The 25,353-nt window shown below is 36.7% G+C and overlaps 1 protein-coding gene across 2 annotated transcripts in view; it reads left to right on the forward strand.

The window, feature by feature from the left end:
• Nucleotides 1-14,698: 14,698 nt before the first annotated feature.
• LOC139949707 (regulating synaptic membrane exocytosis protein 2-like) overlaps nt 14,699-25,353 on the forward strand; it is a 98,767-nt gene continuing 88,112 nt past the window's right edge. For both annotated transcript variants that reach the window (XM_071948198.1, XM_071948199.1), the window contains exon 1: nt 14,699-15,128. In XM_071948198.1, the coding sequence (XP_071804299.1) occupies nt 14,905-15,128 (224 nt within the window). In that variant the 5' untranslated portion in view covers nt 14,699-14,904. The remainder of the gene's footprint in view (nt 15,129-25,353) is intronic.

A 25,353-nucleotide genomic window follows, 5' to 3' on the forward strand; every position in this document is an offset into this window, starting at 1 on the left:
GAACGCCCTCTATCGGTGGCATATTCGCGTGGTTTTACCAAAACCGAGCCCCCCCGCCCCTTCGTCACTGGTCCGTGCACCCCGATGCCAAGGCCCTTCCCCTTTCCTTATACAATGCTCAAAGTTTCACGGACAACATTTCTGCGACCGTAAAACACTAAACTCCTTCCGCGCAACTGAAAAAGTAGTGCGCCTTTGCTGTATAAACATTGGAAAACGAAACACAAACACAACGAGGTTTTCCCAAGTTGCTTTATTTGGATTACTTTTAAAGAAAAAGTCTTCACTTTTGTTAAAAACGTAGTTTTTGTTTTAAATTTTCAACAAGTAAACGCCGCGCGTAGAAATATAACCATGAGTAAACGGCCCACCGAGGCAAATCGTTTGTTTTTTATTTGACGTAATTAGCACACGCTAGAACGGATGTAACTACCCTGCGACTTCTTCGTATTCCACTGTCTTAATTTGCGGCAATTTTTCTAAAATTTGCCAAATTTGTCAAGCCATGGACTAAAGTCGACGCCTTAAATTATATAGACCAAATGGATATTTTCTGAAGCTGGAACTGGACAAGTAAAAAGGCTGAATTTCGGAACTGAAAATGTCGCGCCATCTCACCATTTTGTCCCTGTGCCGTCCGCCAATCGCAGGCTGGGGCTGTGCTGCAAGAGCATGACGTCGCTGTTGTTCGAGACGATGAGACCGTACCTCCCCGTACTACTAATGCGAGAAAAGACTTTGACTTTTGCTTGACGGCGAATGTTGTAGTGAAACTTGCACTCAAATTGTGTGCACCAATGAGAGACAGTTTTTTCTCCAAGCAGAAAGAGGAATAATTATTGTCGTCCTGGTTGCCTTCTTGTGTCAAGTTCAAGACAAGGTCAAGCCTGACCAGGAGGGGTGAGTCAATGAATCAACACAAAAAAACCACCAATACTCAGTAAGGCAGACAATTCTCATGAATATAGTGAGATAATGTTTCAATATTAATTTTACCGCAAATCTTAGGTGACAAACAAAATAATGCTTAGCTCTGTGTTGTTTACCCTGGTTTATTTTGTCAAAACACATGAAACACTTTTGAAAATGTTGTAATATGCATGATACACAGATTCACAAGCAAATTCTTCATAAACTCTAGTTTAATAAATGTCGTTCATGCTCAAAATCCTGCTCGTACACTAGTTTAACAATTAGTGTTGCTACAATCATTAGTTGTACTTTTTGCACAAAATGTGTGTATACATATGCTTCAGAATTACTTTGGTCATGTTAGAACTTAGCAAATTACATGTTTATTGTACACAAGTTGAAGCCATGTATAGCCTGAATTGGAATGTGGAAGCCCTATTAGCTATTGCTGAACTCGCAGTGTACACACCTGTCCACTCACGGACTGAACAATAGGGTGGAAGGTCGTGAACTATAAGCAAACCTGGCCAACTCAACCCATTGGAACTGATGTCATTCATTGCATCAACAAAAGAAATAGTAATACAATTTTCAAAGGAGACGAGAAAAAGAGGAAAACTGCATCAACGCACCTAACAGGATTATAGGGTCTATTGAATTGCATAACTTTTATTGACTGCAGGGAAAGCTGACTTTGGAACATTCCATTTGTTTATACGCAATGCGATGCAGGACAAAACTCAACACCAACAGTACAGACCCAAACAATACACCAAACGAACATTTAATTAAGTACACTAGACTTTAAATATTAAATACATTTTCTTAAGAAAAGTTTAAACCATGAATTTGTTTTGTCCCTTTCTTAAAGTAGAGAAAACAGTCAAAGGATAAGCCCAATTAGTTTTTTGTTTAAACTCAAGTTCCAAGTGGTATGGATTGAAAGATTGAGATAAAAATTGGACGAACGTGTGGCCTCCTGGAGAGGGAATAAATGTTTGTTAAAAGAGTGAAAACTCAAAGTATTATGAAATAATAGATTTATGAGGTAAACTAAATTGTAGAATTCTTAGGCTTACAGTTTTTAGTGTATAGTTAATGATCGAGATTGGATGAACAAGTAGCCTCCTGGAGAGGGAATAAATGTTTGTGTAAACGAGTGCATACACATTAGGAATATAACAACAGAACCAAACAAAATTTAAATAAAAATTAGAGTTATGAAGTATTAGATACAATTATTCTTAGGCTTACATTTTTAGGTCTATTTCATTAATTAAAATAGTTTCTCTCCTCTCACTTTCAAACTCTTACTAAGTCGTACTTTGAAGCCTTTCCCCCCTTTTTTACTCTGTTGATGTCCTTCTGATCAATTTCATGCTGCCCATCGTGGTTGCATAAAAACCACATAATCTTTCTTGGTTCTGAGAGCATTAATGCGCAGTACCCTTGTTCTGTGATCTTGTCTCATGTACACTCTTCGCCAATAAAAGTTGATCATTCTTTGTGAATCAGGTATTCACCTGTTTGCATTTAGGATGTATAAAGTATTTTCGCACACAATGTTTAGGATGTAATAGTGGAGCCTTATTGAAGTTGTCAATAGATGAAGTGTTGTGTGTAACATTTTGTATGGCGTGGTCTGCCATCGATGTGTCGAGGTTGTGAACTAGATGCCAATTTCTCTCTCTGATCTTTGTCTTTTCAAATCAACATAACGTTCTTCTTGCATGGATTTGAAGAAACTTTGGTGGTCTGCAATTGATGTCTTGAGTTCACGAAGACTCATCTGCCACTCTCTCGCTCCCTCCTCTCTGCTCTAAGTTGTCTTGGTCAACTTAACATTTTTCTTTGTGGATTCTTACTATGAAATTCCTTCATGTATGTATTTGCCACAATCTAGTCTCTTGTTTGAGGAGAATTGCAGCATCCGTATGACTTTCCCCTTCAACATTCGTATTATAGTAATTTTATAAGGTAAGTTCATGAAACTGGTGTTTTTAAACGTATTATTCTCATAATTCTTTCCCATGCTTAGTGTGTCTCAAATGTGGGTTTATATCTTGAAGTAGCTATAATACGTTTTTGCAAGTAAGAAATAAGTGTCTATGAATGTAAAAAGGTCGATCTAAAATACAGTTTGTCATTACTCTGTGACACTTCAAGAAAGCTAATAGAGCTGTCTTTCTCGCCTGTGAAATCCTTACCCACAGTTCTCCTTCAAACACTTCTTCTTATTTCTTCATCTCAGAGAAGCTCTCTGTCTTTGACCTAATTTTTGTGTCGGGAATAAAACCAACCCAAGGTAGGTGTATGTGTACATGAATGGGTATGTTTAAAGTGTCAGAAGGATTATTTACGATTTATTATGTAATTAGTTATATTATTTTAGTAAGTATGTTAGTAAGGTACAATTGTATATCAGTAAGCATGATAAGTATTAAGTAAATTGTTTAGTCTGTGTTGCAAACGGTTGTTTATTTATATTAATTGCTTAGTGTTTATTTTTTTAAAATTTTTGAGGGACATTTTCCTGTCTCATTTTACATGACTCTTGTCCCATTCATGTGAGACAATTTTTTGCACATTGGAAATCCTTACTTCTTAAATAGTTTCTCTTTCCTTTCTCTCTGGAGTTGAATCTCTGTTTCTTTAATGAACTTTCATGACAATCTGACTTTCAGGGTTGTTCAAGGTAAGTTTCTGTATGTATGGGTGTGTTAACCAAATGTTAGAAATATTTAAAAAGTGGTTAAAATGGTTGTAAGTAGTTAATAAGGTAAAATATTATTAGTAAGCATGGTAAAGTGTATGATATGGTGCAAAGTATTTGGTTTTTATATGTTTTCCCCTTTAGACGCTTTTCCTGTCTCATCCCATGCATCTCTAGTCTTTAACCAAGTGATGTTACGAGACAGTTTCTTTGGGCTGTCATCTCATTGTGGAAATCCTTTCTTTTGTCTTATCTTATAAAAATGTCTCTTCTCAATCTATGGACCCTGGATCTCTTTGTCTAAGATGCACTCCCGGTGACAATTCGCTTTTGTCAGGGATAACTAACTCAAGGTAAGGTTTTTATACATGTTCGTGTATGTTTACCAGTGTCCGAAATATTTACAACTTGTTATGTTTCTGGTAATACCTTATGTGTGCTCTGACTATAAACAGTAAAATGTTAGTGGTTAATATTTGTTGTAAGTAATTAATACGGTACAAGTACAGCAGTATTAGCATTGGGGAAGTGTAGTCTATCGTAGATACAAATTATTGTATATATATATTTTGTGGGGATTTATTATTTTTTCTTTTCTCCCCTCCCTGAAAACTTGTCCTTTCTCATCCCATGCCTCTTGTCGTTAGCTTATCGATGTGCGATAGCTAAGAGACAGTTTCTTCTTATCTTATTTTTCTTATCTTACAAATGTAAGAGACATTTATAAGATAAGAAAAATATGGACCATGGATCCTTTTTTAAGATGCAGTCCCCATCCCATGGTATTTTTCTTGTCGTGAATAACAAAATTGAGGTAAGTTTCTGTACATGTATGGGTATCACATAATTGTCTCACAATATGGTAATATTGGGTGTATTGTATAATACACACAAGTTCATTTGTTAATATTGTGTAAGTATTTAACGTAAAAGTTTATCAATATCAAGTACACCAAGCTTGATAATTGAGTAAGTGTAGTCTATGGTGCAAATTATTGTTTGTTTACTTTATTGTTTTAATATATTTATGAAACACTTCCTCTTTCTTGTCTCTATAAGCCCCAACGGTCGGTGTAAAGACACTCAATTTCTTTGAGTTGTCATCTCACTATATCCTCTGGTAAATATTGTGTATGTGTAGACAATGTATTGTTGAGATTAATATTTGGAATATATAAAGATGTCTTATATACATTGTGAAGCTTGCATTAACCTTCTACTTGTATTCTTTAATCAAGTGAGGTTTGCGGTGACGCCATGTGCATAAATATCTTGTAAGTAATGGTGGTTCTGATGAGAGCCGGTGTTTAAAAAACTCTACGTTTCGATCATTATGTTCTGATCGTCTTCAGGTCACAGTTTCAGTATGATGTATCAATTACCTCTCTGTCACTTCAAGACGTATCTATTGATTTGTCAAGTCCTAACGCTCATATCCTCTCCTGTGTTTGTAAAACCCATCTTGATGGATGAGAATTAAGAAAGAAAACAGATGGTGCACAATCTATTTTCTGCCTCAATTCAGATTCCCTTCACCTGCAAACCCATTTCTTACATTCATTTCCGAATCCTTGGCCTTGTCATGAATCAGGTAAGTGTGTGCAAATAAGGAATGAAGGCATTCCGTACACAATGGATGGTAGCTTTATTTACGCAAATGGAGGATAAAAGACACATTTTGAAACATGCTCGTGACACAGAAAGGACACAAATATTATTAGGATAAAACAATATTTGATTCTGCGCCAGGGAGATACATGGAACGACAAGGGTGTGAGAACAAACACCAGGTCTTGAAATCTAAATTGGACGCCTTCTTTAGTTTCACTTCGATTTATCTATCGACAGATGAACACGTCCAGTGCCTTGATATCATGTACTTTCAACTTCAAATATAGCAATTCTTTCTACCCTTTCTACTCTTTTTTTTTTACTGGGTTTGAAGCCCCTGAACTCCCAAGTGCTAAATCTAGCACTTTTTACTTTTCTCATTTTTTTTGTGCTGGGTCTGAAACCCACAATTAAATAATTTCATGTATTTATATAACTAAATAGGTTCGCAAGTAATTATTTAGTTGATTAATAGTTAATTAAGTATACAAATGAGGAGTGAATTAAAGAGCATGTGAATGGATGGATGCATTAGGTTGCTGAAAATTGTAGAATGGAACTTGAGTTAATTAATTGTACTAAATAACACTTAAACTCAAATCCAGGTTAATAAAAAAATGTCCACCAAACATAAAAATCCAAAACAAACATTCATGCAAGTAACAACAGCAAACGCATCGCATTGCTAACGCGAAAACACAGCTTCGGACAATATGAAGCCCTCGCGTGCTCAAATATGGAAACTGAACTGAATTTGTAGTTTTGTGATGCTGCACCATGAACATTAATTGACTCAGAGCACTGGTCAAAATGTGACATCTCCAGCAGCGTCAAATCGACCACGCCTATGTCATGAGTTTTTGTCACACCCACAAAAACATCATCAACGCGAGTTGTTCACTCATCAAGGACCACGCCGATCAAAACAGAGAGAAAATATCAATGTGAACGCGACATTTATCCACGCGCCCATCAAAGTTAACCAACAAATCATCAATGTGAATATGACAGTCAACCACGCCCATCAATGTTAACCAACAAGTTGTCAATGTGAATGCGTCAATTAACCACGCCAAATGTTAACCAACAAGTTGTCAATGTGAATGCGTCAATTAATCACGCCCATCAATGTTACACAGGAAGTTGTCAATGTGAATGTGTCAGTCAACCACGCCCATCAATGTTAACCAACAAGTTGTCAATGTGAATGCGTCAATTAACCACGCCCATCAATGTTAACCAGGAAGTTGTCAATGTAAATGTGCCAATCAACCACGCCCACCAAACAAAAACCAAGAATTCATCAATGTGAGTGTGTCATTAACCACGCCCAGAAAGGATCATGTTGATGCATCTGTAAGTGCTCCCAAGAGAAATGATGGCCCAAAACAATTATGACACTTTATCATTGCTTATCTAACTTTTCAGTAAAACAGGCTGAATAAAAGTTATATTTCTTGTGTGTCAAAACGCGAGTAGAATGCAGTTTGTTTACACTTTTTTTACTCTAGTTTTAAGCTGGTGTTATTTACATAAATTGGTATCAAATTTCGCAATACAATCTTTAAGGTCGTTGTCACAACTTTAATGTAGTGGATAGCTATTGTGTTAATATTGCCGCAGGCCAAGAGGTAATTATGTGCAAAGTTTACCACTCTTCAGAGCTATTGCGTCACCACAGTCGCATAGTTGGACATCGACACAGAACGTAACGTCGAGGGCGCACTTGTCACATGGAAACAGCTTAATTTCCAAAGGAGAACATATTTGTATGTTTACAAAAAATGAACAACTTGGGGAGTAACAAGGAGTGTGTTGAACATTGAGAACATTTGAAACTATAACCGCAGTAATTATCTTCCATCCCGCTGTGAAGATTTAATCCTATGTTAAAATTTTATCCAATCACATCACACGACACCAAAAACCATACCTTTACACGCATGGAAACGTTAGATTTATAAACAAATTCTTTATTTTTGTTTAAATAAACTGTTAGCTAAAACAATTATTAACTGAAGGATGAGAATGTGAATGTGTTGCGATAAACAGTAAATGATAGCAAATAAACCAAAAACTGTAAATATTAATTAGTTCATAAACGAATTAATAAATAAGTAAATAAAACAAAAGGGTAATTAGAATAGTACAAGGTCCTGTGCTGTTCTCAGTAGTGCCGAAACATGGCGAATAGATCTTCAAAGCTCCTTTGCTCTTCATCAATCTACCGACCTTGGGAGAAAACGAGAAAAACGAGAAAGGCTGTCAGGTTGCTGCAGTTGTCTTTCTTTGCCTTCAATCTCTAGGACCCTGGTTCGAACCACGCCTGAGGCACTACATGGAATGGGTTTTTAATCCCTACTGACTGCTTGTGTTTTCTATGGAATAATTCTCTGTGGTATTTCTCCTACATCTAAAACTGAAACTTCCTTCTTTGTCTTTTTTCCATTGGGTTATTGGCTAGTACAGGGAGTGAATCCACTTTTCTGAGAGTCCTTCTGTAGGACATAAATTAGAATTAATCGAAAGTCCGAGGAATTGATGGAGACTCATCTTGTCTGCTTAACTGTTTACATTATGCCATATCTATTAATTTATTGATAGTATTTTAAGCAAAAGTAAAGGCAAATATCAAATAATAAATAATATCAAAAAGTAACATATAACACCAAAATAATTCAGGGTGTGAGAAGTGTGAATGTTTGGTTGGTTCGACTAATGAGTAATATTTACTACTTTCAATAAACTGTTCATTAATAGTTGTTTTAAACCAATACTAAGGTCATTCAGCCAAACATAATTTCATAAAAAAACACAATTCATCGTCAACACGCGTGCCAAGCGAATTTTACAGGGTAAAGGAACAATGAAGATCAACAATTAACTTTATGTCTTGCGGAACACTTTGTCAATGAGGAATTTCTCGATGGATTTGAACTTCAAGAAAATCAGCAAGAAGCTAAAATGGATATAGCTTAAACTACTTTGCTTCAGACTCAAGATATTGATAAACTAATTGTACTGTATATCTATGTGGAAAAACTCAATGGATATTAACTCACTGGATAATTACACTGGACACAACTCAATGGATATTACGTCACTGGATATGATATCTGGACACATGGGCCTACCTCACTTCAAGTACCATCACGAGCAGAGACTACAGTGACCACCTATGAAACCTCCAAGTCATTACATACTTTTAAAAATGTATAAACAATTGTTTCAAATATTCTATTGTATTTGTATAGTTTAAATTAGTTACTTTATGGAAACATTATTTCCAAACTAGAAACAGGTGAACTGATCTGGACATCATTATTGGATGAGTAATTTCTTACATCGAGACTTGTGTTATTCACAATGAAGAAAACAGCAAACCAATCTTCAAACAAGGAGCTGGAAGTGACATACACACCAGGACATTATTTCAAAGGAACAGTTTTGATAGTGAACATTTGACTCTATAGAAAGCAGCAAAAAGACCAGTTGACAAGGAAAATGTCAAGGACAATACTTTTCGAACTTTATTCGCCATCCGAACAAGCGCATCGCAAAAATATATAATACAAATTAAACACTTTAAGATTTGAAACAGTCATACAAACATTAACAAAAACGAATACAACATCTAAAACTAATTGGCTTTGATAAATTTTATTAAAAATTTAGTAAAACGCGTGTTTGACATCAGATGTATGAAAGAGATGGGTTTCGTGTGTGTTAGTGGATTAATCACATTTAAATAAACAAACTAAAATAGTGTACATTTTAGAATTATGTTAAAGGAAACAAAGCTACTTTGGGTGAAAATTTCTCAAGGAATAACGCATGTCTTCGTTTTGTCAAGTTGTACATCGCTTCCTCTCCTATATAGACAAGGATTATATTCCTTATCCCCAGAATTGCTGGTCTGACTACTTTTTCATAAAGACAACTTCGTTCTATGTCAAAGTTCCCCATCTCTTTTCAACTTTCTTCTTGTATGTATTCCAGTACTGTATATCTTTGGAGAAAACTGGTGTCTTGATTCAAAGTCCTTTTCAACCGTTCACTAATGTGGACACGTGCACCAGGTTAGTTTTCTCTTATAGGACACTAACTCCTTCTGCCATCTTAAGGTATTCTTTTTCATCTTGAAAGAGAAGACACCTCGACAAAAGTCGGTTTGTTGACCTTCAGAGACGGCTTCACAATGATTGCAGAAAAGGTAAGTGTTTGGAATACGGGTACTACAGGACGAAAACTTCGTCGTCTTCTTTCTTTACCAAATACTCTGATCTTACAACTTCCTTCGTTCCTGGCTGTGAAATCCAGCATTCACCCTTAAAGATGGCGTCAGATTATTCCTCCGCCTAAGCTAAATGGCAAAACTTAAAACATCTCAAGAAAGCTTCTACACCAGAGTGTTTGATGCCAAGAGGGACGATCTACTTCAGATCCCATGCTAAGCGAAAAGATGTTCTTAAGTATAGGCTCAATTTTGCCAGAATTATTTTTTCATCTTATTGCGGAGGGGGAGGAAATCTTCAAGATGGACAGGGATGCGAGCTTAACCAAAGGGAGATAAATTTTACTTGTATGTCACATGTAAACTCGTCTCATTGCATAGTTGCCAGGCTGGGGAAAATGTTGACATAAACAAGGCTGACGAGACAGGACTCTTTGACAAAAAGGAACCAAAAAGATCATCTTGGGTAGAGACAGAGTCCAGATGATGATCCCTACACGAACACACCGTGCAAGGAAACATTCTTGTCACGTTTATGGCGGTCCGGAGAAGTATTACTATTAGTCTCACTATCAGAAAACAAGCGTTTTAATTTTATTTATTTATATTATATATATATTTTTTACAATAATTGTATTTAGTTTAAACTTAACAAATCTGTGAGTGACAACTTGATACGATAAGAGTACTGAGTGAGTGATGAAGCTGAAATGTCTGAATCGAGTGATTGAATGAATTTTGGAAGTGTGATCTAAATGATTAAACTAAACTAAAACAAAAACGCAACGTTTACAAACATCAAACATTGCTCATTTCAGTCAAACAGACAACAACTTCTTACGTCAACACGTGACATCACATAAGCGTTTGTGCACTGCAAATTGGAATTAAAAACATTACGTCATCGCGTGAGCCTCAATGGATGGACCAATCGGGATCGCGATTGAGAGAACTCCGCGTCACTCCATGAACACACGCTCTGGAAGTTAAAGAAAGTTGTGCTCCGATGCTGTGGATTTGTTGGAATAGCAACTTTGTCTGAGGATTATAACATTAATATTGCCCTTTAATGCAATAACTGTTTTTTAATAATTGGAAAGTTATTAGTAAGCATAAGCAAGAATGATGAACATCAATAAGCGAGAGAGCTGTTGACATCATGCATGAAGTTAATAAAATATCATGTGTTTAAAAAAGTAATTACTAATGTAAGTTTTATTGAAAAATGTTGAGTTTTTATAAGTAACGTGAGTTCACCAAAATGTCGAAAATGGAAGAAGTCACAAACAAAATATTTTCTTCCAACTATTATAGGTTGTAATGGAGGCTCTGTGCAGCCAAATTGTGTTATTTGCGTTTGGTTAGAAAATCGCACCGTACAAAATGGTGTCATCTTAGGGTTCACTATGAGTGTCATAAGTGTGAAAGTCATAAATAAAGTGAGTTTGATTTCAGGAAATAGTTGTCTTTAATTCATGGTTTTCCCAAGAACACGGTGTCTACTGAAAATCGCTAAATTTCGAGCGAATAAAAAAATATACCTCTGGAGAATGTAAGGCTAATCGCGCGGCGCAAATACCGGAATTCCAGTGCAGAACTTGGTTAGAAAAACAGCATTGTGGTCAAGGAACGGTGTACTTCATCGAATTCAAGGTAATAAACATTACGTATTTTCTTTAGTTGTCTTAGGCCTAATTTAAGTCTGGGTTTTCCAGGCTAGATAATTAGTGGTGAGCATAGGCCTATTAATCGATACTGTTAGATACTGTTAGATTTGTTAGGTGTGAGGAATTGGGCGGCTGTGTGGGGAAAAGGAGGAGGCCGTGTCCAAAAAAAATATCAATTTTTGTTTCACTTTTACAACTTGCGAATCATTGAGTGTTGTTTTATTGTAAATTTATGAAGAGTATAGGCCTGTGTTAGAAGCTCGATCGAAAACAGTAATTGTTTGCAAACTTTGACAACTTTAGGGACGTAGTTGAAAACATGGTGAGCAAATAGGTAATTGGTATTGACATGACTAGCTTAAAAGTCAAAGTAAACAAAAAATCGGTTTCCAGATTGGTCACCACCCCAAAAATAACAGACCCCCCCCCCAAAAAAAAAAAAAAAAAAAAAAAAAAATAATTGATACGTTAGTACATTAAACATTTAGTACCACATAAATCTCAAAAACTTACGGTTTTCATTGCTAAGTAAAAGTAGTAATTTAAGTATAGGACACATCATGTTAATACTTAAATTAAACAAAATTACGAGTTTCCATCGGTTAGGGATAACTTTTTTTTAATCAAACAGTTAACACATTCTCGTTGTTATTTTATTTATTTATTTATTTATTTACTTATTTATTTACTTATTTATTTTATTTTATTTGGTAAGGGGTGGTTGCGCATTTTGAAGTATATGTTCGTTTCTAAATAGTGCTTTTGAATAATAACAACTGTTGACGAACCCGTTATGATGCACACAATTTCTAAAGTATATTTAAAAGAATTATTTTGGTTGCATATTATTTTTTTATTTAACGTTTGTATTACTATTAATCTCTCTATCTTTTACTGTGTTGTGACATAGGTTAGGTAAAAGGTACCTGCATGCTCTCCGGTGCCCGAACTCCCGACCATTCTGCTCCAACACTGGTCCTCGCTCAGTGCCCACCATGACTTCAACTACATGTACGTACTTAAAATACCCCCTTGCCAAATTTCGGCAAGAGTTAAACAACATGTAATGGAAATAATAATGGGGATGGAAACATCTTGATAAGATACATCCAGCCCCGGGAGCCAATTTGGCTCCCATGCTTTGTGCACTGCTTGGTCCGGGCAATGCTCGGCATATGTATTGCCCCTCAGCCGATACCCTGTACCCGGTGCCCGAACTCTCGACCTTTTCTGATCCAGCCAGTTTGTCGGGAACGAAGTTCCAAGTGTCTTAATTAGAGTTTAAATCGATTTAAGTTTTGTGTATTTTATTTTGTTTACACTTGCCCCTGACATTATGTGAAACATAATGTGTGTGCTTGTACAGGTATAGTAAGTTATGATGGTTGACTATTATACCTACTCATAAAATATCTCAAAAACAAATTAAAAAACAATTCACATGTACCTGCTGCAGTTATCCTGTGTTACATTAAATAACCCAAACATTACACAGTATTACCTATGGGAATAAGCCTTGTATTGCAAGAAGAATTTTGCACTAAATTGAAAACAAAGAGGTGAGCCTTGAACTTTTATAAAATTTTGCCCTCCAAAAAGTTACATAAAAAAAAAAAAAAATGTAATGCCCCCAAAACCCTCTTCTCGTATTGATAAACCCAGTTTCATTTCACATAAATCTTGTAAACGTGAATGTCAGTTATTTTGCCCAAATAATATAATATAAATAAAATTTGAAGAACATTACTCCATGCCCATATCCGGTCCATCGGGCAGGACCCTTGGCGCATCAGGCCCTTGGGCGCGGCTGGCCCCTGGACCCCCATTGCCCCTCGGCTGACACCCTACTCTCCGGAGCCCGGTCTCCCGACCCTTGTCGGGAACGGAACTACGCCGGGCCCCATGATGGTCTACCAGGGTTCATTATAAGATTTAAAGTTCTAGTGTAACATGGTTAGATTGAAAGTCAAGTTTACTAAAGTGTTTTAACTATAGGTTGTCAACCGAATCAGCCGTTGCGTTTTTTCATAAGTTGTCGGGATAAATTGAATGATTTACTTTGAAGAGAAGAGAAAGAAAAATGTTTTCAGGACACCATCATTTTGTAAAGTGAGGAACGGACGGCTGTGTGGGGAAATGGAGGAAGCCGAGTTAAAAAAAACAACAACAATATTTTCACTTTAACAACTTGCGAATCACTGCTTGTTTTTAATTATCCATTTTTGAAGATTAGGCCTATGTTAGAAGTTCGATCAAACAATTTTGTGTGTGCAAACTTTGAAAATTAGGGACGTAGTTCAAATCATAGTATACGCAAAAATAGGAAATTGGGCGTGAAATAAACGTGAATTAAACATTCGAAAATAAATAAGTCCTGAGTTTAAAGGGTTTCAATATTGGTCACCCATTATACCCAAAAAACAATAAGAAACAAAACCATAACTGCGTGATCTTCTTTGACGGACTCATCTGGTCTACATTTGTTTTTATCAACCAGAAGGCCATTTTACTGGAATAAAACAACATTAGGAACTGTGCAAAATTTGTGGGTTGACCGTTGGACACAGCCTTTCAAAGCTATTATTATTGAGTGCAATAAATATTTCACACAAACTTCTCGGGTTTAACCTGTTGAGGGCGGGCTTCTAACCTGTCCACAATTATTTGAGCAAATCCGCGCTCAACTTGATTTACTAACCATCTGCCAAAATGTGTATACCAACGTAAAAATAAACTATAGCCCCCGCATAGAAGGAAATCAAAACTTTAAGTTCTTTTACAATCGAATTGATTGTAAACGATACTTTTAAGTGCTTTAATGAATTAGAATGAATTCCCTTGTAAAAAATAACAATTATGTCAGGCTATAATCAATTGGCCCTATCTATAATTAATCAACATTTCATATTCAGTTTTGCAAGGTTTCCATTGGAAACATAAGACATGACAAGTGGACAGGCTCGCATTCTTAGTATTTTTGTAATAAGTTAAAAAACAATTAATATAAAACGTGAACAGATGGTAAGAGGGTAAAGTTTCTCCGTTGTTGTGTCGATTTCGCGGAGTTATTACATTGGCATGATTAATTATGTTAATCTGTGTGTAAAGATATTCAGTACAAACCAACCAAAACACACATTACAATTTCACAAAACTTGTATTAAAATAAAAAAACACGCACCATATTAATTTTTGTTTGAGTGGCAAGTGGCCACGTTTTGTTGACACCCTCGATCGAAGGCACACCCAAAATGCGGCATTTGTTGTCAGCGTACATATTCGTGGTAGGCAAACGTACCGGCCAAATTAGTTTCCTCCCAAAACGCTAGATGTTTTCAAAACAAAATAGAAATCAAGTCAAAAGTCATTTTTCTTGTAAAGGAGACAGCGCGCGCCACATTATGAATGTGTCATAAATAATTAATATCATGCAAATTAACAATGCCGTGTGTGTCTTAATTTTTTGCGCATAGCAGATGCGCCCATCTCTTTCTACGTACATATGTACATGTACTGTACGATGTCGTGTGTTGTGCATTATACGCTGTGTGTGTACTTCGCTCCTGAACGTATTGCCACAATGCCCAACACCTATGGGGCTCCAAAATGATGTATTTCACCATAATTCACGCCTAGACAGCCAACCTAGACGCCATTATGGACTAAAAAGGATTCTTAACTGCACATTGGAAGGGACTCATTCCGCTAAGAACCCGCAATAAGCGAGTTTTTGGACCGGGAATAGAGGCGAGTCGTGAGGGAAAATCATGGCGACTCCACAAGGCAAAACGTCCGTGAACAGCAAGCCTGTCGTGCAAGCGCAGCCCGTGAAACCGAGCGGTGCGGCCCCGGCACCGGTCACCTCAAAACCCGCTACACCGGCCCTCCCTGAGCTCGATCTATCACACCTTTCCGAGGAAGAACGACGACAAATACAAGCTGTTTTGGACAGGCAAAAGCAGGAGGAGGAGAGAGAGGCTAAATTAATACGGTTAGTTTATCTTTAAAGTAATGAAATAGTGTTGTGTCCCTGCTTTTATTTTGTGACTCGGACCTGAACCGCGCCATACTGGAATATCGATTGCATAGCTTTTGGATAACTTTCCGTATGGCGCCACCACCTTTTCACTCATTTTTACAAAAAGGGATATCTCGTTGAGGTAAATTAGATACTATATTATTTCATATCGAATGAAAAAGTGGTGGCGCCATACGGAAACTTTTCCTAGCTTTTAGTGTAATAACGTGTTAACTGGTTCCATTTTAACCATTCAATTATTATATAAAGTCACTATGTTTACATGTTGAAATATCCACAAGCGAATAGGTGAGCAGGCTTTAAACACGAACTAAAACCCCTTTGAACTGTCATTAATGCAGTTTACTGAACCGTGCACAAAGTATTTCAGCCAAAGTTCACGAAATAAATGTTCATGAGCTAATTCCAGCTTCAATTTTTGTTTTAAGTGAACTTATTGTTTGCATGCGCTAACAGGTTTGTTTTACTTTGTATGGGATAGTATTCTAGCATGACAGGTAAATTACTTATTTTGAATAAGTACTTGAAAGTAGTAATAAATTATTAATTTTAAAATGAAATCATACATTAGGCCTCGGCTATTCATTTTATTTATAAAGAATAACATTTTAATGGCCTCATAGTACAGCACACAAATCTATCATGAAGGCTCAAGGCACAACAGAAACATTTTACGTGCATTACACAGCACACAGGACCAACGTCTTTTCATCCCTTCCAAAGGACGAAGCAATAACGGTTTAAAAAACACTTAAAAGTGTCTTGCATTATAAGGACACAAGTGTCATGACAAGGACTTGAACCCACACTCAGCTGATCAGAAACACCAGAGCTCAAATCCAGTGCTCTTGATTGCTCAGCCATGACACGCCATTGGTTAATTTGTCAAATAAAGTTTTTAATTTTTAAACACTATTATTTCTTTTCAATTTTTTTCTTCAAATTGGATCATAATTTATTTTTCGTTATTACCATCAAACTATCTTTAGTTATAAATGCCCAGCCTGTACTGTATTTCAACATCATTTTCTCATAATAAACTGTGCCAAAAGTTGAACAATGTATGGCATGTTACTAATGGCCATTATTGTGTTTATTATCATTTGAACATATTGTACAAACCCATTTTTATTACTATTTATAAAAGAAAGAAAATATGAGTAGACCCATAAGGCACGGACAAGGCAAAAGTAAGACAATTAAGTGTTGATTATAAATTGGAGTTGAGAAAAGTGCAAGTAAACCGCCGTTCATTGTTGTGAAAGACTGTCTAGCTTTTCTGCATTACTGGACAAACATTCAGCTCATCAGCAACTTGTCATGTGAAAGCAATTTGGTGAGAATGGTGGGTTAAAGACTATTGCAGTCAACATCAGTAAAATCACGGCATGTCGTTATGACCTGGTAATTAATGAGCGTTAACGAGGAGTGGTCCTGAATATTCCTTATAGAATGCAAAAAGTAGGATGGAATTGGTTTTGGTGTCTTATTTTAATCCTCTAGTTTTCAATCAATCAAATTCTGTAATTTCTTTTTAACTTAAACAATATTCAAAATATTTGAGGGTTTTGCGTTTGCTCATAGGCCTCTGATTGTATAACAATATAGACCTCTCCAACAAGGTTTTAGCCAGAATTTGGTATAAGGGTGTCCAAATTTGCTGGAAATTTAAAAACCATGTTTCAATATTGCTCATTAGGCCTACAATACTGTTTTAATGGCAGATAAAGCAAACAATGCTCTCTGGTATTTTGGGACAGTTTCTCATAATTCTGTGTACACAGACACAGGCTGGCTGAAATCGTGACGCTAGTGGCAAATAAACTCACTTTAAATTTAGTGTTTTATAAATCGTGTTTTTTTAGTGTTACCTTCAACACTATGTTCACATCAACCTCTGAATATTTTGAGTGTGTTTTTGTCTCATTAAAAGAGCTCTAGATGAAAAGTCTTAGTATGTGTGATTGTAGCCTATATACCAGCACATTTTAATTGATTCCATATCAAATGGTTGTTGTGACCCTTTTTTTAAACATAAAACACCGTACAAACAGTCGTGATAAAAGGCAAAACCGTGACCAAAAGTAAATTGAACAATCAAATCAATCAATCAATCAATCAATTATGTACCCAGCCTATTGACCAATCGGAATGGATGTTTTTTTATACTACCTTCATAAATGTATTTACTGTGTTTATAAGAAACCACGATAAAGTGTGTCATTGCGCATGTTCGTTGCTGGTCAGTAGTCGACTAATCTGGCACTCGAACTTGGTCAGTGCTCTCAGTATGTGTTTCTTCATTTACAATGACCATACTTATTGTAGTTTGAACGTCTAAAGGTCTGTGTCCTTTTTCAGTGTAAAAAAGTATTTTGCACTCAGACACTAGACACTTTAATCAATGCAGGGCCCATTTTCATTAAGCATATAAGCACAACAACTTGCTAAGCACAGAATAGTATTGCTTAGCAGAAACAGGTTACCTTCTGACGTCCTTAGCTGTTGAGCATACAATGTGCTTTTTTATGAGACAGTTTTCGGATATTTATTTGTGCGGGTAGTATGTTGTGGGCTAATCTGTGCAAAGTTATCCAGAAACAACCGGTTATAAACAGCGTCAGCTGGTCAGTATCAACTGTTTAAACACCCCCACGTGACGCGCTCTCCACCAAAACTGGTTGGAATAGCAAAACTGTCTTGGGTATGAATAACAAATAAAATGTTAATGTTTTTAGTTGTTACACCCTTTGATGACTTTGTTTTAATTTTAATAGTTTTTCTACATGAAGATGCAACTAGTCAGTAATATTGTTTCTTTTGGGAGAGAGGGCGAGGGAGGGAAAGGTCGTTACAAATACTCCCTTTAAATACCAGCATTAACAAATCGCAAGCAAATAATTTATTAAGTTACAGTAGGCCCTACACTGTAGCAATTTCTGACCCCTAAAGCATTTGTGTACGTGCAGTTGATAATGATACATCTATTATGGAAACTGTTAAAGAACAGCTTTTACCTTGAAATTTGACACAAATAATTGATTGGCATTGTGTACTTTTTCTTGACTTAACCTTCATCTACCCTGGGTTGTCAATGTATACCGGTAGGCCCCTACAGTAATTCAAACTTAATGAGTGGCGTGTCATGGCTGAGCGGTCAAGCATGTTGGACTCAAACTCTGGTGTGATCGGCTGAGTGGAGGTTCGAGTCCCAGTCTTGACACTTTTGGCCTTTCAGTAGACACTGTTATTGCTATGCTTCCTCCGTGAGATGGGACATAGGCCTACATAAAGCTGATGATGTATGTTCCTATTATGTTTAAAAGTAGTGTAATATAGAAAAACCCAGTGCCTTATCGTAACACCTGACTGCGGCCATGTCGGCCATTTTGGAAGTTAAAAGCGTTTGCATTATGCTGCATCAACTTCAATTAGTAACACAGAACTGTACTTCATGAACTCCCAAAATGGTGCAACTATTTTCTTCACTTACTGGACAAGCACCAAATTTCTGCACTAGCTGTGTAAAAAGTAAGTAAAGAATGTTTACAAAATATGAATACATAGTAACGTGGGGTAGGCACGTGCACTTTAAGCAAAAACTATTGCTTCTTGTGTCATGAAACATGCTTGAAGTAAGCGCCTAATTCCCTGCTTCCGTAAGGGCCGATTTTTGCTTTGGTAAAAAAACCCATAAAAACAAGTATGTAGATGAAGTTGGGCCAAAGGATCATTTTCATGAAAACTTTGGTAATAAGCACAAAACTTGCTAAGCACAGAATAGTAACTGCTAAGCAGAAACAGGTTACTACTACTAGCCAAAATAACATTTTAAGTTTGCATTGTTGTGGCTGGTGCTCCACTAAGCTTTTGCTAAGCAAAGAAATTTGTCAAGCAGCTTTCTGAAATTGGGTCTGGCAGGTAACTGTTCAAGTGAGGTTATGGAATTTGAATCAACGCTTATTATTGCACAAACATACCATCCATTTAACACACACAGTTTGAAGCAATATCTCTACATTGAAGACTCATTACGTATCCAGACCTCAATGCAGGCAAAATGATATGGAACCCGTCAGATCTCATATTATCCCAGTATGCAGCGTGTGAAATTAAGGGTTGTCCAGTTGCCCCGGGCAACTTATAAATGACTGTGGCAACATGTAAGAGAACTGTGTATGGGTCACCCTGGGAGGTAGATTGGTGATTGCCCTGTGGTGCTTGTACGTAGCTCCTTTAGGCCTAATTTGTCATTTGTTAATTTTGATGAAGGGAGGCATTTTGGTAATGAATGTTCATTATTTTTTGCGCAAGATTAAATTCGATTTTGGTAAGTAATGGGTAAATTTGCAAGATGGTTTGAAAGGAGCTTTTGGAAATGGTACGTTGTCAGTGGTACTGAGTGAGCGAATAGAATTAGCTACATGTAGACCGCAAACTGCTTACCACCAACCAAATAGACCTGTATGGTATAATGCAACAAATAGCTTTGGCCTAGATATGGACTGATGTTTCAAACCTAGCAAAGTATTTCTCGGGGAAGACTCCGCCAGCATTTTGAGAAATATTAAACTCCAAAGTTAATGGTTGTAAAAGATATTCAACTATGTATGTTTTCTTAGTTTCCAAATAAAAAAAAACAGTGCCCAAGGTCAGGTTAATAGCTTGACAAATTTCTCTATGCTACATGTAAGCACAAATGAGTGGGGCACCAGCCTCAACAAAACAAACTTAACGTAATTTTGCTAAGTAATACTATTCTGTGCTTAGCAAGTATTTGTGCTGACAGTGTTTATGAAATTGTGCCCTAACTGCCATCAGAATAAGGGCATCGTAGAGTTTAGACGGAGTCAATGCATTATCTTGCCTTAGACACTTAAATACCATATTCCCTGCTTAGCAAGTTTTTTTGTGCTTACAGGCTTTCGTGAAGTTGGGGCTCACTGTCATCAGGAAAAGGGCATGGTAGAGTTTGAGAGAGTCAATGCGTTATCATATTGCCTAACACACCATGTGTGCTTGACATTTTGCGTGTCCTAGTCTCTTCAGACTCATTTGCATATATTGGAAAGTCTGTAGCGTGTGTATGTGTGCTAATACTGCATCTTGGTTCTAGTGGGGAGGAGCAGATGATGAAGGCCACCAACAAATTAAATCTTGTTTGTGGGGGTCAGGAACTGATCATGTTGATGATGATTTCAAGCTTATAAATTGTAAATGTTTATGCCAGTTTATAATTTGATAAGGGACAAGGGATTTTTCAGACCATAGGCATTTTGGACCAAAATATTTGAAGTTTTTGCTTTAAAAAGCAAAGTGAATTAAAACAAGTTGAAACAAGGTCCTCTGTATGTTTTTACTTGGGCTTTATCTTTTTCTTTACTTGGGTTTTTGTATTTGTGTTGTATTTTTTGTACTCTGTCAAGTTCAGTCTCAAGTTGTCCACTCCTTGCCTTTAAAATTGTTATTATTGTTGTTTGAATAATTTACCAGAATTCAAATGCATGGTGTACACATAGGGTGCCAGACTAGACTGCAAAGGATAGGTTGTGCTTCATTTGGACTGAAAATGTATTTCTCAATACCTGTGTGTCTTGCCACCCCGGTTAGAAATTTGGTTAAACTCCAATTATTGGCTAAGAGTTACCGCGTTATCAAATCAGAAGCAACTGTTCTGAAAAAAAAAAAAGTTGCTGGATCAATTAGGCTTGGTTTTGAGATGTTGCCTTCCATAAACTTCACAGAAATGTCGACAGAATTCTTGTAAAAATGAAAAACCTTGAAGCATACTAATCCAATAACATTGATAAAATTATAAAGACTAAGTTCCATTCCCTGAAAATAAATTGAAGGCTGTATATTTTTAGAGCATTCATTTTCAGGAGATGTACCTACGTCACAAGCCTTTTTTGGTACTGACCTGTTTTAGCGTAGCTCTCGGAAATTGTTTTGTCAACAAATTCATTGTCAGAAACTTGTTTCTGCACAGGGTTTTGGAAGTGTTTCACTGGCTTCTGGAATATTCTTTGAAAGTACATACCTGTACTGTAAAAGTTAACTTCTCTTGAAAACATTCTCTCAAGAAACGGACAAAAACCCAAACAAAAACACAAGCAGAACATACATTGTGATGTCCAAACAATGCTTGTGACTTACATGTACACACATGCCTGCAGTTGAGATAATTGAGTTTTGATTTGCATAATTAAATCAATCAGAATGGTTATTGTTAGAACTGAGGAGTCTTGGACTCCAGCCAAGAAGGTTGCATTGTGGGCAATTTGGGTGGATCTTTACAAAAAGAAATAAAAACAGTTAAGTGTTCTGACTTTTTTTAAAACTAGCATTCTTAGAAAGTTTGGTACTAGCCTGATAAATTATACATTTTATGTTGATAACTTTTGAATAAAAAATTAAGTTTCCATTTACTCTTATAAAATGTACTTTACATTGTATTACTTAGCTGAATCTACAAATAAAATAAAAATGCAATTGTGTTTTTATTGCGATTCAAATAAATCAGAACCTTAGAGGTACTGTATGCTTGAAGAGGTACAATTATAAATATTTCTCAGAAGATTCAGGTTTTGTGAGCGTCAGTCCTCAGTTTGAAGTTCTCAGTTGTGTTATGGATATTTATAATTCTGTCTGTGGGATTTGCTCTGAAAGAATAATGGAAACAATGGAACTGAAACAATACATTTGGTTTTGCAGGCAATTCGTCCTTCGGAAGGGACGTAAAGCCGTTGGTCCCATGTGTTGTGTAACGCATGTAAAAGAACCCAGTGCACTTATCGAAAAGAGAAGGGGTTCGCCCCGGTGTTCCTGGTTGTGGCTGCTTAATGCGCCGTAGCACCTTGTAAACCCTTATAAGGTGCTAAATAATTGGGTCTCAGAATTCATCACTGCAATAACCTATCTTTCTGAAAGTTTGTATATATACTCAGCGCCTTGAGCACCTTGTTTGGTGGATACGTGCGCTATATAAGACTTCGATATTATTATTATTATTATTATTAAGTGATTTCTCAGGATTTTTTTCTTCTTCTGATTTCTGGATTTTCTCAAAAACTCCTTCAGCCTACTGAAGAAGTAAAGTGACCTCAAAACTAAGGAAGTGAAAGTCAATATTGTGTCAAAACCTGTACTTTTGTCTTTCTGGTGGTACATAGAATCTGTAAACCTCCTGAATTGAAACATCTAGGTCTGGATATAGGGGTATCTAGGCTAGCAAGCCCTTTTCAATAACTTTCACTTTGGCAAATCTCATCTCTGGCTTTGCACTATTCATAAACTTCTGTGTGGGCGAGGATCAAACATAAAATAAGATTGAAGTCGTTGAATTTATAAAATGTGGAATGTTTTTTAAAAATGTGGAAGTGTTATGGCCAAGCGGCTAAGAAAACAAAATTTAAACTCTGGTATTTCTAATCAGCAGAGTGTGGGTTCGAGTCCCAGTCGTACACTTGTGTCCTCATTAAAATCAAGGCACTTACACAATGTACATTGTAACCATTGCTTCGTCCTTCGGAAGGGAAGTAAAGCTGTTGGTCCCATGTGTTTTGTAACGCCTGTAAAAGAACCCAGTGCACTTATTGGAAAGAGAAGGGGTTCGCCCTATTGTTCCTGGCTGTGGCTGCTGAATGCGCCATAGCACCTTGTAAACCCTTATAATGTGCTACATACGTTTAATTGGGTCATAGAATTCAAACCTTCAATAACCTATCTTTCTGTAGCAATGTATAAGGTAATAATGGTAGAAATATAAGACTTTGATATAATATATTATGTGTTAGAGTGCAACCTGGGTCTTACAGTTGCTGAGTCAAAGGCTAAATAAATATGTGACTTGGCAGTTTTTAATAATTCATTGCATTTTTAATGTGGTTGCGTGGTGTCATGTTTGTGTCATCTCCTATCTCTCTTGCATCACACTGCGTCCTACATGTATTGAAGCAGATGCCAAAGTACATCTTATTAAAGAAAGGGCAAGGTATCTTGAAGTTGCTGTGACACCTCGATAGAAGCTTGTTGCGCTCGTGTTTTTAAGAAAACGAATTCGTATCCATGGATGGGGGGAGCCAATTAATTTGTCTGGCGCTGTAATTTATTTGTGAGAATACCGTTGTTCAGCGAAACCCTGACTACGATAATAAACAAAGAAAATAATAGTAATAATAATTTGGCTCTGTATCACTCATATCCATCACTCAGTGACGCTCAAGGCGCTTCAATATTCATTATTTTCCTGCAAGGTATGTGATGTCGGACTATGTTTGAGTAAAAAATGATAATAGAGCACCATGTAATGATTTACAAGGTGTAGCGGTGCAATAAGGTTTTCCAGAAAAAGCACTAGGATTTGTTGTTCTATTTCAAGAAAGGATTATGTGTTTCAGGTCTGCTTGATTTGTTTTTTGTTTTAAAAGGGCAAGGACACCAAGGCATTTTCCAATGGTAAAGGTCACCCTTGAGGAATTGTAAATTTCTACTGGAGCATTTCCAGGGCACAAGGCAATGACCAGGGAGTATTTTCTATCTATTGTAGCCTCCATGAATTATTAGTACTGTGTTTACTGTTGATTCCAAAATCTCGTCCAGAAGCCAAATTCTCGTCCGTTATGCTTAAAATCTCGGACTACTGGACTTTGAGCTAAATACAATAATAAACAATTGATTTCTTGTAATCCTCATTTGTTTGTACAACAAAAGGACAAAGGTCTGGCGACTCAAATTTCCATGTATCTGTTTGTGAAATGCTGCAGCCAGAGATGAATTTGGTACCTGCTGTGACCTTGCTAAGTTTGAATAGATACAGCTATGCCTGGGCAACAAGTGTGATTAGTGGCAAAGTCGCGAGTTGATACTACCATTTTTTCAACTACTCGGTTTTTCATGTCGCCACAACTACCACAAAAATAGTCGCGGCTTAATACTTGGTGACCAATTGTGTCAATTATGACTACATGTATCAATGACAACGAAACACTATCAGACATCAGTGACACAATCCTTCAATCCTTTCAGCATGAATTATACTATTGCTCAGGCGGCAAACAATATGCCGCAATGCATCTTGGGAATTAAGACTAGTGTCCAGTCTAGACGTGACTAGTTGAAGCACGACTACATGTAGTTGAGTAGAAAATTTCACTAGTCGCCCCGAGGCTTAGCCGTAGGCCATGGCCGGAATATTGGCCTCGGTATGTTGGAAATCTCGGACCACCGGACTTACATGGTATTCCGATGAGCTGGATACAATGAAAAACAATTGATCTGTTGTAATCCTCATTTGTACAACAAAAGGACCATGGACTGGAGATTCAAATTTCTTTGGTGTCTCATTGTGACCTCGCTTAGCTTGATTTGATTTCTTTAAGAAAGTATTGACAGTTCGTTTTCTCAACAAGTATCCTCTGTTTTCAACTGAAACCTTCACAAGCGACTTTCATTGTATCTTTTGATACTTTGCCCAATAAATCAGCATCGCTGATAACAAGAAAACCAGATGATGACGCTTATATGTATCATTGTAACTTACAGTCGCCTAGATAAATTTATAATAGTAGTCCCGGATATCTAATATCTGACTCTGTAATACTTTTTTCAAAGGATACACTGAAATTGACATGAATGAAACATAAAATGTGTCCTATTTGAAGAATAGATACCCGAGCCTCACTGGTTTGATCACTGCTTGAAAAGGATAGTAGCCTAGACCCCCCCCCTCCCCCAGTGAGTTGTGCTCTCATGGCAAGAAGCTCTTTCATATCTCCTGCCTTCCTCCCACTCTCTTCTGTCTCGATTGTAGTGTTAGCCAGAGGAGTGTCTGAGTTTCTTTTGGGCACCATGCTTTAAATTTGGACACCCTGTTTTACATGTTGTACCTGTCATTTACATGAAAATGTATTGTAAATTAACAATTTTGGTTTTTAAATTTTCAGCAAAGTTGGACACCCTCATTTGTTGCTAAAGCCTAGTATGGGAAAGTGTTTGCCGTATTACTTGTCAAATGCACTTTTATTGAACCAAAAACCTTGGGTAAGTTGTTCTAAAGTTGATTACATCACATAGCTTTTCTCTTTGAAGCATAATAAACAGGAAATAGGTGACAAGTAATTCGACAAGGATTTTAGCCAGGATTTGGTAAAAGGTTTGATCACTACATGGAAAAAGG

This window comes from Asterias amurensis, chromosome 17, assembly GCF_032118995.1.
Source record: "Asterias amurensis chromosome 17, ASM3211899v1".
NCBI lineage: Eukaryota > Metazoa > Echinodermata > Asteroidea > Forcipulatida > Asteriidae > Asterias > Asterias amurensis.